Below are 13,779 nucleotides of genomic sequence, written 5' to 3' on the forward strand. Positions count from 1 at the left end.
GGCAAAATATTAGATTTCACTGGTAACTAAAAATAGGAGTTCTGCATAGCTCAATAAAAGATCAACCTGAAATATGTAACATATTATGGATTTGTTGTTGTGCTTCTTGCATCAAACTCTTCCTTGGATAGGAGGAAAGTCTACTAGTGAGCTGTGCTGAACTGAACACAAGGCTCAGCCAAATGGTCTTAAACTTCCCTAATTGCATCACATTTTATCCTGAGAGTCAAAGCCTTTGACCTTTAAAGTTGCATTGTCAGCCTATAAGTAGTCTCCTGTAGGTAGAAACAGAATCTATTGATGAGACAAGCAAATGATTGTTTTGGCTCAATTGGTCAACATGAGATGCTAATTGGTTCATCACTAGAAAAAAGTTCAATCTTTGTCTTACTACACATGTAAGGTACCAAATTCGATGCTATCCAGCTTTAAAAAAGTCCGCTTGGGAGCGATGTAATAATCTCAAGATTGCTAATGGGAAATCAAATGGAAACAATAGTTTCTCCTGCTTGACCCCAAAAATAAAAAGGCAAGAAAACAAAACACCTTTAAAATGATGGGCACTCGTCTCGGTACAGAAATAGTGCCTTGAAGATACATTTACCTCCATTTCTCTTTGAGCTCCTTTTTCTCGGACAAGGCCCATGTCACGAAAATAGCAGCAACTAGCACAACGATCGTGATGAGAAGAAGGGCATAGCTGAAGTCTTCGGTAAGTGAATCATAGGTTCTTGACGGAGCGATCCTGGTAAAGAAGAGGTCTACGCCGTAGGAAAAAACGAGTGTAGTGGATTCCAACTTGGCAGGTATTGTTACCATGCTTCTCAGGCCCTCCACTTGAAGAGAGTGTGTTATGTAAGACTGCAATAAGATTCTAACATTAGCGTGAACAATATGGTCAAGTCATGCACATAAGATACCTTTCTGGTGGATTGGAAATTATTTAATGTGATATCGTATCATTAATATGCAAAAAAAGGGATAATCTTATCGAAGCAGGGTATCGAAAAATACAAAAAATAAAACTACAAAGGTATCTATCAAATATCTAGACACTAGCAGGAGAGTGGCGAGAAAGATATTCAAGAGTACTAAAGATAGAAGCAAAAAAGTAGTTAAGCAAATAAAGAAAAAATAACTAATAAAAGCCAATCAAGTGCTTTGTTGCTCGACGGTAACTTCGGGTAGATTATACTAACAATCTCAGACTCCATGTTACTGAATACTTGTCCAACTGAACCTTCATATGAGTAACTATCATTTTTCATAAAAATCCTTGGAATTTGTTTCAAAGGGCTGATAAATGATGATACGACAGGACCTGTGTGGGTTGTATCAACCTAGAACTTGTATAAAGCAACATCATTCACATCCAACAACTACAAACTTCTCTGAAAGCAAAACTTTGAATCATCAAGGAATTTTCCCAAGTCGAATCACTTTGGTTATCTAAGTCAATATTAAAATAAAAAGTGCTTGTTGGTAACAGGGAGCAGATAATGAGCTAAGAAAAACTCATAATATGTAATCCCTATTTTACTGCTTAGATCATTACATGAACAAGTTTGCAACTTGTATATCGATACTGTTGCTTTTTATATCTTTGGTTTGACTATATATTTCACCACTCATCTAAAAACCCACAGCAACAGTGACTTACACTGAAAACTCATTTTGCTCCATGATCCAAACGTTTCTCAATAGGCAACCAAAACTAATGAAAATGAAGTAAAGAAAATTTTAAAAACCACTAACCTGAGGGACAATTGGCAAAGAATCGGTCAATGGTATGATTCCCTCTTCCTTCTCTGATTGCGTGGGATTGACAGAACGCCGAGGATCAAGAAAGCGTTTATCAAGTGCCAAGACCTGTCATATAAGTCATGGCTTAGGCACTAATTATACACTGCATTGAGAAAAGGTTCCACAGACATTCTCTTTGAAAAAGTTGACAATGTTCAAATGAAGACTTTCATTTTCATAGTATATAGAAGTAGACTTGAAATTGAAAAAGCAAAATTTCTCTATTAACCATAAACTTGCACCAGCAAAAGCATTGATAGTAACTTCACGTTCATTTATGGATAAATTATCATCAAACCAATCAAATCCTATCCTTCATGCCATTTGAGGACCTACAAGCAAATTCTCTTCCCAGATCTCTTCTACAGAAATTTAAGCTCCTGCAAATAACAAATCATTTCCTTTTGCAATAAACTCTATAATTCTTTTTATAGTGAGATTGTAAAGCTTATCAACTTCCATATCCAAAATTGGGGTACTCCATAAGATCAGGACCTTCCCTACCACCCTTAACATCTATCCCTTTTTCTGCAAGCCTTTTTTTCCTCCCTCTATGCATTCCACTAATCCACTCCATGTAAAATAGTGCTAGAATTAGTCAATATCATGCTTACATCTCTAAGCATGGCTCGGGTTTGAACTTTTGATCCACATGCATATGCCAACAGCACCCACATATAAATTGAACAGCTTGGGCTTTTTCTTCTTGTTACATGCCCAGGACCACAAGCAACTCAACTATCATTTGGGTCAGGCATGTTTACGATTAAGCACCCAAGAAACCCATGCTAACTATTACCTAGATATATTATCCAAGAATAATTTGTTTATGATCAAACATCGAGGTTTGCAAGAATACACTGAGCCCCAAATTGCATCAATTGAAAGTTTAAACACTGACTGGAGTTGCTACAGGAGAGGAAATATTGTATTAATCTCTTAATGATGGTGCAATGGGCTACGGTAGGCAGAGAAAAAAATCAACTACAGGCGGAGGGTGACTCTCCAGCACAGATGATTCTAATTTGTATGCAAGAAGGCCATAAGGCTTATCAGATGAAGATGTTTTCAGGGTACCTCAATCAAACATTCCATATGGGCTGTTAATCCTTTCATAAACAACCTCAGAGTGGAAAAAAAGCCACTTAAGAGAAATGTGTAATATTTGTAAATACATGCATATATTCTATTCATATATATATGCATGGATATCAGTGTAAGACATATTTTTGCTGTTTGTGTTTAAATGGCAAGATAAATATTGCAATAAAAGCATAAGAAAACAATTCAGTAATGCCAAAAACTTTCAGCTGAAACAAAAAGAAAGGAAAAGCTAAGAATCAGGAAAACTGTGAAAATTTTCAGAGGCCTGGGCTATTCTTTAGCCCAACTATCATCACTTTGATTATCCTTACATTGACAATGGCTCACCTGATCACCTATTGTGCCAATTAGAAGTTGCTTGGATGTTATGCCCTTAGCTGTTGCTGTCACCGCCATGGATTTAACTGAGTGAGTAAAAAAGTACGACTGTGATTTGACCATCACATCTGGTCTAGAATATAAAGAGACAGGTGCTGTCAAATTATGCTTTCCCAGGACAAGCTTCCAAACATCTTTGTTATCCTGCAAAATATATTAAAACCTTAGCCATAAAACTGTTTGGTACATGATTAAAAAACAAATAATGAAAGATAGAACTTGCTGTGCATATGAGGAATATCTACCGCTCGAGATTGATCATATATCTCAATGACTGACATCTCATATCTGTGCGCCCTAAGATTGAAGTAGTGATAGACAACCCAATTCTCACTCACAACCTTCAAAACAGAGCCAAACAGTGCATTAATATTCTGTTTTCTAAATAAGTGCTCAAGATTATCATTTAGTGTTGCAGATGGAGATGAATGAAAAAAATAGACAGTTAACAACTAGCATCACTTACAGCATGAACAGGGCCCTGTGCTCCCTGATGACACACACGATGCAAAATTCGCCCACTGACAGTATCAATTAGATAAGCATACAACAAAGCTTCTTCTGGTGTGGCAGAACCAATTTCTCCAGCAGCTTTAGGAGCAACAGTAGCAACAAAAAGTATGTTTTTTGATACATATTTATACATTACATCCTGATCTGCTACAACCTTTGCTTGGGTATGAACTATCTGGAGGACCCAAGCATTTTAAAAAAATATTAAAACAAAGTTACAAAAAAGACTTTAGTTTATACCTGCCAGATAAATTAAAGTAAAGAAGTGATAGAATAAACATTTACCTCATTCATTTTTCTAGTTGCAGTCACAGCAATCTTCTCAGACTCAGAAGGGAAGATAATGGACCACAATTCTTTAGCCTGAAAGACATACTCCTCAGCTGTGTCCAGTTCAGCTTTGCTTTCTAGTGAATATCCTTTTATTTTGTTTTTTTCTACTTCAACCAAATACCAGTAAATATTTGGCATCTCATTAAAGAAATGTTTAAGAGAATCAGAATTTTTAGGGTATAGATGGGCTTGTAACTTGGCATCTATGATAAGATGAAGGCGCTGTTCTGTTGAATCTGTCAAGGGCAAAGGCATTATGTGACTCACAGAGTGCTCTAGTATCAAAGAGTTTTGTACTTTCCCAGTGTAGGAATCAACAATTGAAAAAATGCCAGGTGCATCAAAACCATGCCCACATCTGCCAACTACAAGGACAGATGGATTCTCGTGCATTGCATGATGATGAGGGACCTGCCACTGGTATACCCTTAAAGCAAAGGGATTTCCACATGTTTCTGATCTACGAAGGGCAGGAAGTAAAACAGACCAAACAACGCGTCCATCTCCAGTGTGTAGTGCCAAAACTTTTCCGGCTCTAGTTAGTACAATAATTAGCTTTCGAAATCCATTGTGATCCCGAGTCATCTTATTTTTTTCAGAACTTTTTAGTCTAATAGCTTGTATAGCAGCCACTTCATCAGGACTTGCAAGCATGAGAGTTCCTTTAAGTTTCAGTATATGCCCCTTTCACAAGGAAAGAAAATAGAGAGGACATGTCAGTAAACCATTAAGCTAATTTAACTGTAGCATAGAAAAACAGAGACGATGAGCAGACTTTCATTTCTGATGCCCTTCAACCCAATGTGTACCACACATACTTTGAATAAGAACAAATAATGGAAGTTTTCTTTTTGCAAATATATTGTGGACAATGACTCCTTGAGAATATCAAGAGGATATAAATAACTAAAAAGAAACAAGGTTCAACTGACAAAATCATCTATGCAAATTTCATATTTACAGAAACATGACAAAAAACAGTCACCCTATCAGAAGGCATTTAGCTTCAAGTCATTCACTTCTTTAAAATTATGTTTTAAAAAAATCAATATTTGCATAAATATTTACAAAGATAAATGGCTCAACTGAACTGAAAAATAATTTTGCATAGACAAAAGAAAAATAAAAATAAACCTACATAAAGAGTTCAAGACTACAAATCAAAATGAGGCTATCTTGGTGAGGACTTCACATAATAACTCTTTTGAATAATTCAAAACTACATTGACGGTTCCACGTCTTTTTCACATTTAAAATGTGGCAGGCCATGGTTTTCCAACTAAACAAAATAAAATGAAATTTCACCAGTATCATTGCTATTATGGTGAAATCTTGGCATTATAAACTTTTCATCTTGTTTAGAACTACTTAAAGGCTCCTTGTCTTTTTCACAGTTAAAAAACAGCGGGACAAGGATTTGCATATCCTTTATAGGTTTACGTAACTCAGACCCATAAGGTACTTGCATATAAGATGATATACCAACCTGAACTGCTTAGTATCATTGAATAAAATAATAATAAAAAATCAAAAATGCACATTATTGTGTTTGTAACGAGCTATACGTTTTGGTCACACTACTTGGTTGGACCTATAAATATGGGTGGTTACATACCAAACTGACCGGTTTTTATATCCTTGTAACCAAGTGTGATTTTTCGCAAACCTACTAATGAGGGTTAATGTTGCTAAAAATTCGAGTGAATTCATAAATGTATTAACAAGGACTGATATTTCAAGTAGCATAGATGTACTGGCCCATGGCCAGAACGATACAGGTCCAGTCCATGGTACCATGGTACCCTGAATAGGGGGGAAGAAGGATGGGAGGGAAGCGAGGGTGGAGGAGGAGGAGGAGTACCAGGAGATCAGGCAGATCAACAACAGAGGACAGTGGAGAGCAGAGGAGACAGGATGCCAGAAATGGTGATGGGGCTGGGGGGTCACAATTGAGAGCAGATCGTGAGCCATAAGAGATCTGGATCATGCCTCGATATATAAATGCCAACCAGTATGAAATGGTCCACTCTAAATGCCAGTCTTTGTGCATAACTCACTATCACCCATACTTAGCAGGGATAAACTTTTGAATATGCTGGGAGACCTCATGCAAACACATGACAACCTAAATATTTATGCAACCACATTATATCACAGTAAACTGAGTGATCTAAGTGGAAGAAAGAGTCACATATTTCATATCATGTTTCTGTAAATAATTAAATTAATCTTAATCAGCAACAACTGAATTCTATGTTAATACAATCTTGTTGTAAATTTCGTACCAAATGATCTAGTGGAAGAAAAAGTCACATATTTCATATCATGTTTCTGCAAATAATTAGATTAATCTTAATCAGCAACAACTGAATTCTATGTTAATACAATCTTGTTGTAAATTACATATCAGATAGGCTACCGAACTGGGAATAAATGATTTGCAGTCCCCCCGAATCACCATCCCACTATATTGCCAAGCCAAATCTAATACAAAATGGATACAACTAAAAACAGTAGCCAGCCATCTTTCATTAGTAATTCTTGATTCTTTTTCTAACTGGACTGTTTTCAATCCAGTTTAATTGCTATCTTCCATTAGTTATATTGCAAAACACCCCCCAATCAGAAACTCCAATTCTGTTTCTAATCATATGGTAGAAGATAAATTTCCATCACAGAATGAAAAATTCAGGACAAATAGGACCCTTAATCTATTCGCTTTTAGGTTCTTCGATTAAATAGTGAAAATGAAAGTGAACTAACAACTAGTATCCAGATTCCAGACTATCATGCAAATACGAGAGAGCTGAATACAAGTAGCAAGCATGGTGACAGACACTCCAAAACACTAAAAGGAATTAACCTCAAGGTATGTAAGCAAAGGAACAAAACTATTTACCTCACAATGTAGAGATGATTTGATGCCAAATGTGGTACTGATTCAACCAGGGTTTTAAATTTCACTCAGACAGGTATGTACATACCAGTCCAGGATTAAATTGGAACGCAGACCAGAGCTTTTCATTCACCAAGTTTCGTTTGGTTCAATTTTTTTTATTTTTAAGGGGTGGCAAACAGGTTTTATAGCGCTTGCAGCCTTGCACATGATACTTTCTTCTTGCACCTCATGCCTCCCTCCCGCCCTCCCAGGATACTTCTCCTTCTCCCCCTACCTCCCCCTCCTTTGTCTCCTCCCCCTTCTCGATTCAGTGACATGTACGAGTGTACCATACATCAGTAAACTGGTAGAATTGGACCTGAACTAGATCGGTGGTGGATTACCAACAGCTATCATTATTTTTTTAGTATATCAAAGTGTCAGAATTATCATTTCAGGAGACCAATGATCTAATCCTTTCAAGAAAACTATCAACAAATTGGTAACTATCAATTCCCAGCAAGTATGAACTGTGATAAAAAGAATAATCTTTTCTACGAAAAAAATTTATCTTCAATTGTATCTGATGTAAAAGAAATTCCATGTGAAAGAAAGAATACCTTGAGCCACTCAAAAAGGTTGTGTTCCACCTCTGCAACTGATACACCTTCCTTCTCAACAGGTAGTTCAGATGTTGTTGAATCAACAATAGATGCCAAACCATCCTCCCTACTCCATACAATCTCACCTTGTTGTATTAATAATAGTGAGTGATCTTCCATAACAACTAAAAACCGAAAACCATGTGTTCTATCTGTTCGAATATAATTATTAATAAAAACCTTCTCAATATTTCCCCTTTGACTGTCCATCTGTATGGTTTCTTTAAGAATCTCATTTCTCAAATCATTATCCGATTTCACCTTGAAGTGGATTTTTGATTCGTCATGCTGCAAAATTGCAAAAGCTTGTTGTTCTTTTGATAAAGGGAGAGCATCGCTAAAGGCGAATGGATGGCTAATTTTCTCAACAAACTCAAGCTCAGTAGCACCTTTAACTCTCAACAAAAGTATTGATGAAGCAATTTCTATTGCAAGCATGCCATTGAACTTTAAAGGCAATAATGTAACCTTCCCAGAAAAATCTGGCACAAGATCTGATAGATTTATCTGGTGGAAATTTATAACTTCATTTTTTAAACTTATTGAAACTAAAGATGACTTGCTGGCATCTAATGCTACGACCAAATTGTCAAAAACAAGAGATGCTTCACCACAGAAACCACTTTCAAAGGAAGCTTTGCTTTGCTGCATCACCTCCCCAGTTCTATAACTGATCTGATACACAACAAATTCTGATGAACCAACAAATCCTACAGCATTTATGATATCACTGTCATGAGGTTGAAAAATCTGCTGAATCTCTAAGCTGCAATCACAAAGAAAAATGCAAAGTATAATTATATTTGTACAAAGAAAAAGTAAATAATTCAAAAAGGAAGACCAAAAAGAAGTTAACCGATACCTGTCAATGGACAATTCTTTTCTCCAAACAATTTGCCCATCCATGCTTGACAAGGCATGAATTGATGATCCACCAAAAACAAGAATCAAATTATCTTTTCCCACATTCATATTTGCCTGTAAGCTTATTGCGGTAAATTCAGATTCTTTGAAATAAAAATGCCTATTTCTTCTCATGCTAATATGTAATAGAAATTAGATATACAGATCTCTACTTCTTACCAGAACATACAACGAAGATTTCGAAAGGGTTGAAACTGGAAGAGTCGACTCCCATATCATTTGACCATCAGGAAGGTTCCATGCCCTTAATATACTTCCTCCCGAGGATAGTGTAACAACATCTGAAAGAAATAAACATGGAATATATTTTATAATATATATCTATGCCATGTTCTTCACAATCTTGAAGAAAGAGAAAGCAACGAAATATAATTTAAACAAGCAAAGGAGTTACAGTGTTTGCATAAAATACTGAGAGATGGATTAACTAAAGCTATGAAAGGTTCAATTAATTTTAACCAAGGATTGGAATATCATACCGTACTGAAGTTTCGACATTCTCTCAGGAAGGTACGGTACTTATACCGAGATATATATATATATATATATATATATATATATATAATCTTTTATTTATATCTATTTATTTATATATATAAGTTAAAAAAAATGTGCGATCTCGTCGAGAAAAATGAGGCAACGTCGTCTTTATATATATGTATATATATATTTATTTATTTATAAATAAAAAAAATCGTCCGATAACGAGCGGTCCGTGTACCGGTTTATTGTCGGACCGGTACATACCGCCCATACCAGGCAGTATCATTCGAAACTATATACCTTGATTTTAACTATAATTCAATCTATGAAATGTTCAAGCTAACTAAAACTTACACTATATAAAGGAACCAACAGCATAATAAACTATTATTTTAGCTACACTTTCTAACATAAAAATATAAGTTAAACACACAACATTTTACTTATTGGTTGTTGGATATGTTACTCCAGTTCGCAATATAACAACAAGAACAACACACCAGAATATCTTTACTATTTTGGTTAGCTACATGGATTTTTTCTACCATTGAGCTTTGCACTAGGTAGACAAATCATTTCTAAGTTCTTCAATATTATTTTACAAGAAAATGTGTAACCACCTATGAAGTGTACATGAACGAGGTTGCAATTGGCAGTTGTATTTTGGCCCGACTTGATCAAGGCACTTAAAATTCACAGTAAAAGGATCATGTTACGTTAGGAACATTTTCACCCCACATACTTCACGACATTTTTAGATGTATTTATTCTCTTAAAAAAAAGTTGATAATAAACTATTTTGAGCAATGGACTATTTATCAAACATCAAAAGTTCGCATTTTAATTATATCTACATCCAACACAAGGATATGTTGACTCGGCAGCTAAGATCATCAAATTGTCAAAATAAATAAGATGTGAGATGCTTGAGTTTGGTGGACATGCTCAAAACTTTAGTCACTAATCACAACATAATGTTGTTCATCTTTTCACAACTAACGTGATAATTGTTCTTTTCCAACCAAAATTATTTGATTTACCACTTTGGGATTTCTTTTGAGTTGTACATCAGTTGAGTGTTGGCATGGAATAGCATGCAACATGCAAACTGCAAGTAGGCATGCCCAGCTCTTAAATCTATGATTGTCACTATATATAGAACCTAATCACTACAAGTACTTCACCACAGTTTGCATCAACCACAAAAAGCAACTGTAAGCAATAAAGAAGAAAACAGGGCGCAGAAGGAGCCAAGCATGTGAAAGAATATAGGAAGTACAGAGGATGTTGATTTCTACAAGGAACATATAGCTAAAAGTACAGGATTAAAAGAATCAAGGCTACAAGGAACAATAACCTAGAAAGTGTAAAATAAAACATTAGGACGCTAAAGTCAACAAAGAGAGAAAATTACATTTCCCAAGAGCAATGTCAACTTGATCAATATGGTCATTTTTCCCAAGAACATTTCTCCAAACTGCACAAAATCAAGCTGATTGAGACTTAGTAGAATTCTCAGAAAGAAAGGGAACCCAAATTAGAGTTATATAAATATCACCAAATAAATTTGCTAACTATGCATAAAAAAAGGTTTCCTACTTAAGAGTAATACTACTTTGGAGTTTGGACAATAAGCAGAGGCTGAATATATTCACAACATATAGAAGTCAAACTCACATATAAAGCCTGTACGGAGGTCAAGAGAGGCAACAACATTCTCTTCGGTAGATACCACTACACGCTTTCTCCCTGTCTTTTGTGTGTGAAACACAGCATGTTTTACTTTACCAATGTACTTATGATGCCTGTATGATGAGAAAAGTTGGCTTAAACTATTCAAGAGATAACAACAAAAAAAGAACAAATCTTCAGTTAATACACTGCTAAAAATGTTTAGAGCAACAGGTGACATAAGCATCATAAGAAAGAGTAGCACAAGATTATGATAATCATTGTTACTACTGCAACATGGTAATGAATAAGATTAACTTGGTGAGCCACATAATCCACAATTTGTCAAAGAGATGCTTGGAGTCTTAACCTAAATTTTCTTATTTAAAAATTCCTACAGAATATTCTAAAATCACATATGTACTTGTCTCTAAATGGACACCTCCAAAGAACAAGAAACATATAAAATAGTTCAATATTCATATGACATGCAAATACAGATCAATAGGCATAAGTAGATCGAATGATTCATGGGTTATCACATGGCTTATTTTTCAACTTATGTTCCATATCCATTCCTCGAAATCAACATAAACTTATTTTTTCTACTCAAATCCTGTAAGCTGAACATGCACTTCTTGTTTAGGGACAGCATCAAAATTTACACTCGGGAGAGAGAAGCATATAGCTGAATAGATGAATATCTAATTCTTCAAAAGAAAGATACAACAAATGGTGGCCATGATTCTTTTTTTCTTCTTCTTATTTTTCAACAGAGCCAGGCTAAAACTCTAAGCATCCAAAACTTGTACTGGGAGCCTATCTTATCTTCATTTTGCATGTAATAACAATATTCATTATTACACTGAAAAGTGCCAACTCAATGCATGCCTGTGTTTCATCCCATTTCAAAGTTGTCGTTGGCATATAGAGAAAGGAAGACAACACGATCTCAGATATTTCTTGAACAGGAAGAAAATTCACAGGGCAAAGGAAAGTAAAATAGGCAAGTTAGCCACTATAGCACAGCTACAGAAAACAGATGTTGAATGGTTAAGGTAATAAATCGAAAGGAATGTAAACAAAATCAATTTCAAGAAGATTTACAAATGGATTCAATATCAAGCGAATCATAAAATCAAATCATCATATCATATTTTGTGAAATAAAAAAAAAAGCCATCCATAACTGACCAAACGTTGGCCAGGATCAACTTGGGAGAAAATGATACAAGCTGGAGATTGATCAAACCATATCAAATCACCAATATATGTTTGAGAGAAAATGAGTACAAGCTGGAGATTGATTTTCAGAGAAAACGAGCACGGAGATTGATCAAACCATATCAAATCACCAATATATGGTTCAGAAGTAGTAAGAACTCATCAAAACGAAACATTTTTTTAGGAAACTACTAGGATAATCTAAGAATTCCTTTGAAAGTCCACGTCATGCCATGTTCAATTCCTTTCGGATGCATCATAGATATGCTATTCCATGATATAATTAATTTCTTTTGACTGCAATCAAGTCGATACAATTTTGCAGAGCTGTCACTCACTTGAACAAGTTAAATCTATAACCTGCACAATCAAATTCCATGTTCATCTACAAGTTCTAACCAAACGTATACTATCTAAAAATTCCACCTTTACGCGCATACAAATACCCAATCCTAACTGGTACCGATTACCTTAGATCACGGAAGATCCAGCTGTAAACACTACTCGAAGAGAACACGATTGATTCCTCAAAAACCTATGTATAATTTGGTTTGAAAAGAACGACTTGGTCCAATAAGAAGTAAAGCAACAAAGGGATCCCGGCGGGAAGAAGAGCGAGGAGATCGATCTACGCACCAATCTGCGAGCCCGACCTGATCCTCGTAGAGCGCGGTGGATAACGTCGCCGAGAAGAAGAGGGAGAGGAGGATCACGAACCCGAGACGAGCCCTAATCGCCATTGCCGTCCGCGGCCGGAGATGCGAGGAACCCATAACGCTAAGGCACCTCTTCCAAGTGCGACGGCGGACTCTGCTTTGCAGTCGCTCGGGAGCCCCTTCGTCAACGGGCCCAGTTGGCCCACTTAATGTTGGGCCAATTCGGAACCATTTAGCCTATTTCATTAGGGTGGCTACGGGGTTCCAATCCTAAGATTTTTTCCATTTTTGGCAAATGAGAATGAATGAAAACAGATATAATCCCAAGGTTTTGCCATCAAAAGATCATGTCTCCTTTGGCCTCCACTAGGATTTGTCCCTTCTAATATAGATATTAATTACAACTTAGGCTCATACCGTAAATACGTCCAATGTATTTGGAAAAAAAAAATAATAATAATAATAATAACAAAAAAAATTATCTGATGAAATACAAAGTGTCCCATGCCAAACGATACTAATCTGTACCGAGCAATATTACGAACCTTACTGGCTAACTCGAGTTCTTCGTGTTCTTCAAAGAAAAAAAAAAATGTTTGTGACTTCATTTTGTAACCTCTAATTTTACTTCTGATAATTGGGAGATAAGAATATCCACTGAAAAGGGCAGAAATAATAATTGACTAAACATATTTCACTGAACGATCACTTAGATCTTGAGGAAGAACAAATACTTCTCAGAAGGACTCATATGTAGTCACCTGTAATCTGTTTTCTATTGTGAGGAGCTTCTGTAAAGTTTCTAACAACATATTGTATTTTATTTTGAGATAGAAAATAAATTATATTTCTACATTGCAACTAAAACTGCATGCCTCAATTTCTTAAGCACATGAACTCAAAGAAAAGTCATCAACCAAAAGAAATAGCAGAAACAAACTACCATCTCAGCATATATACTTGGCAGGCTAAGTTTGAAGTGTGACAGAGAATACATTTGATTGGCAATTACATTCCCTTTTATGAAACTTGGAACATGAGCTTTGTTGCGCATTCTATATTCTCTTGCAATTGCAGCAAACAACCATACCTTTCATTTGCAATAAGGTATCTTAACATTGCAATTACAGGTTCTAGGAAATCTTTGATAT

At 35.7% G+C, this 13,779-nt stretch overlaps 1 protein-coding gene across 1 annotated transcript; it reads right to left on the reverse strand.

Annotated features, from left to right (window-relative positions):
- Nucleotides 1–341: 341 nt before the first annotated feature.
- Nucleotides 342–12,786, reverse strand: LOC103981319 (uncharacterized). The gene is made up of 12 exons (XM_009398006.3): nt 12,609–12,786; nt 10,756–10,883; nt 10,493–10,555; nt 8,755–8,876; nt 8,534–8,649; nt 7,630–8,437; nt 4,084–4,815; nt 3,752–3,973; nt 3,531–3,626; nt 3,235–3,429; nt 1,756–1,869; nt 342–861 (listed from the first exon to the last, which is right to left on the reverse strand). Exons 1-12 carry the CDS (start codon nt 12,743–12,745, stop codon nt 601–603), a joined length of 2,994 nt encoding a protein of 997 aa, XP_009396281.2. The 5' UTR covers nt 12,746–12,786; the 3' UTR covers nt 342–600.
- Between the last annotated feature and the right edge of the window lie 993 nt (nt 12,787–13,779).

Source organism: Musa acuminata, chromosome BXJ3-4, assembly GCF_036884655.1.
Source record: "Musa acuminata AAA Group cultivar baxijiao chromosome BXJ3-4, Cavendish_Baxijiao_AAA, whole genome shotgun sequence".
In the NCBI taxonomy this organism is placed as follows: Eukaryota; Viridiplantae; Streptophyta; class Magnoliopsida; order Zingiberales; family Musaceae; genus Musa; species Musa acuminata.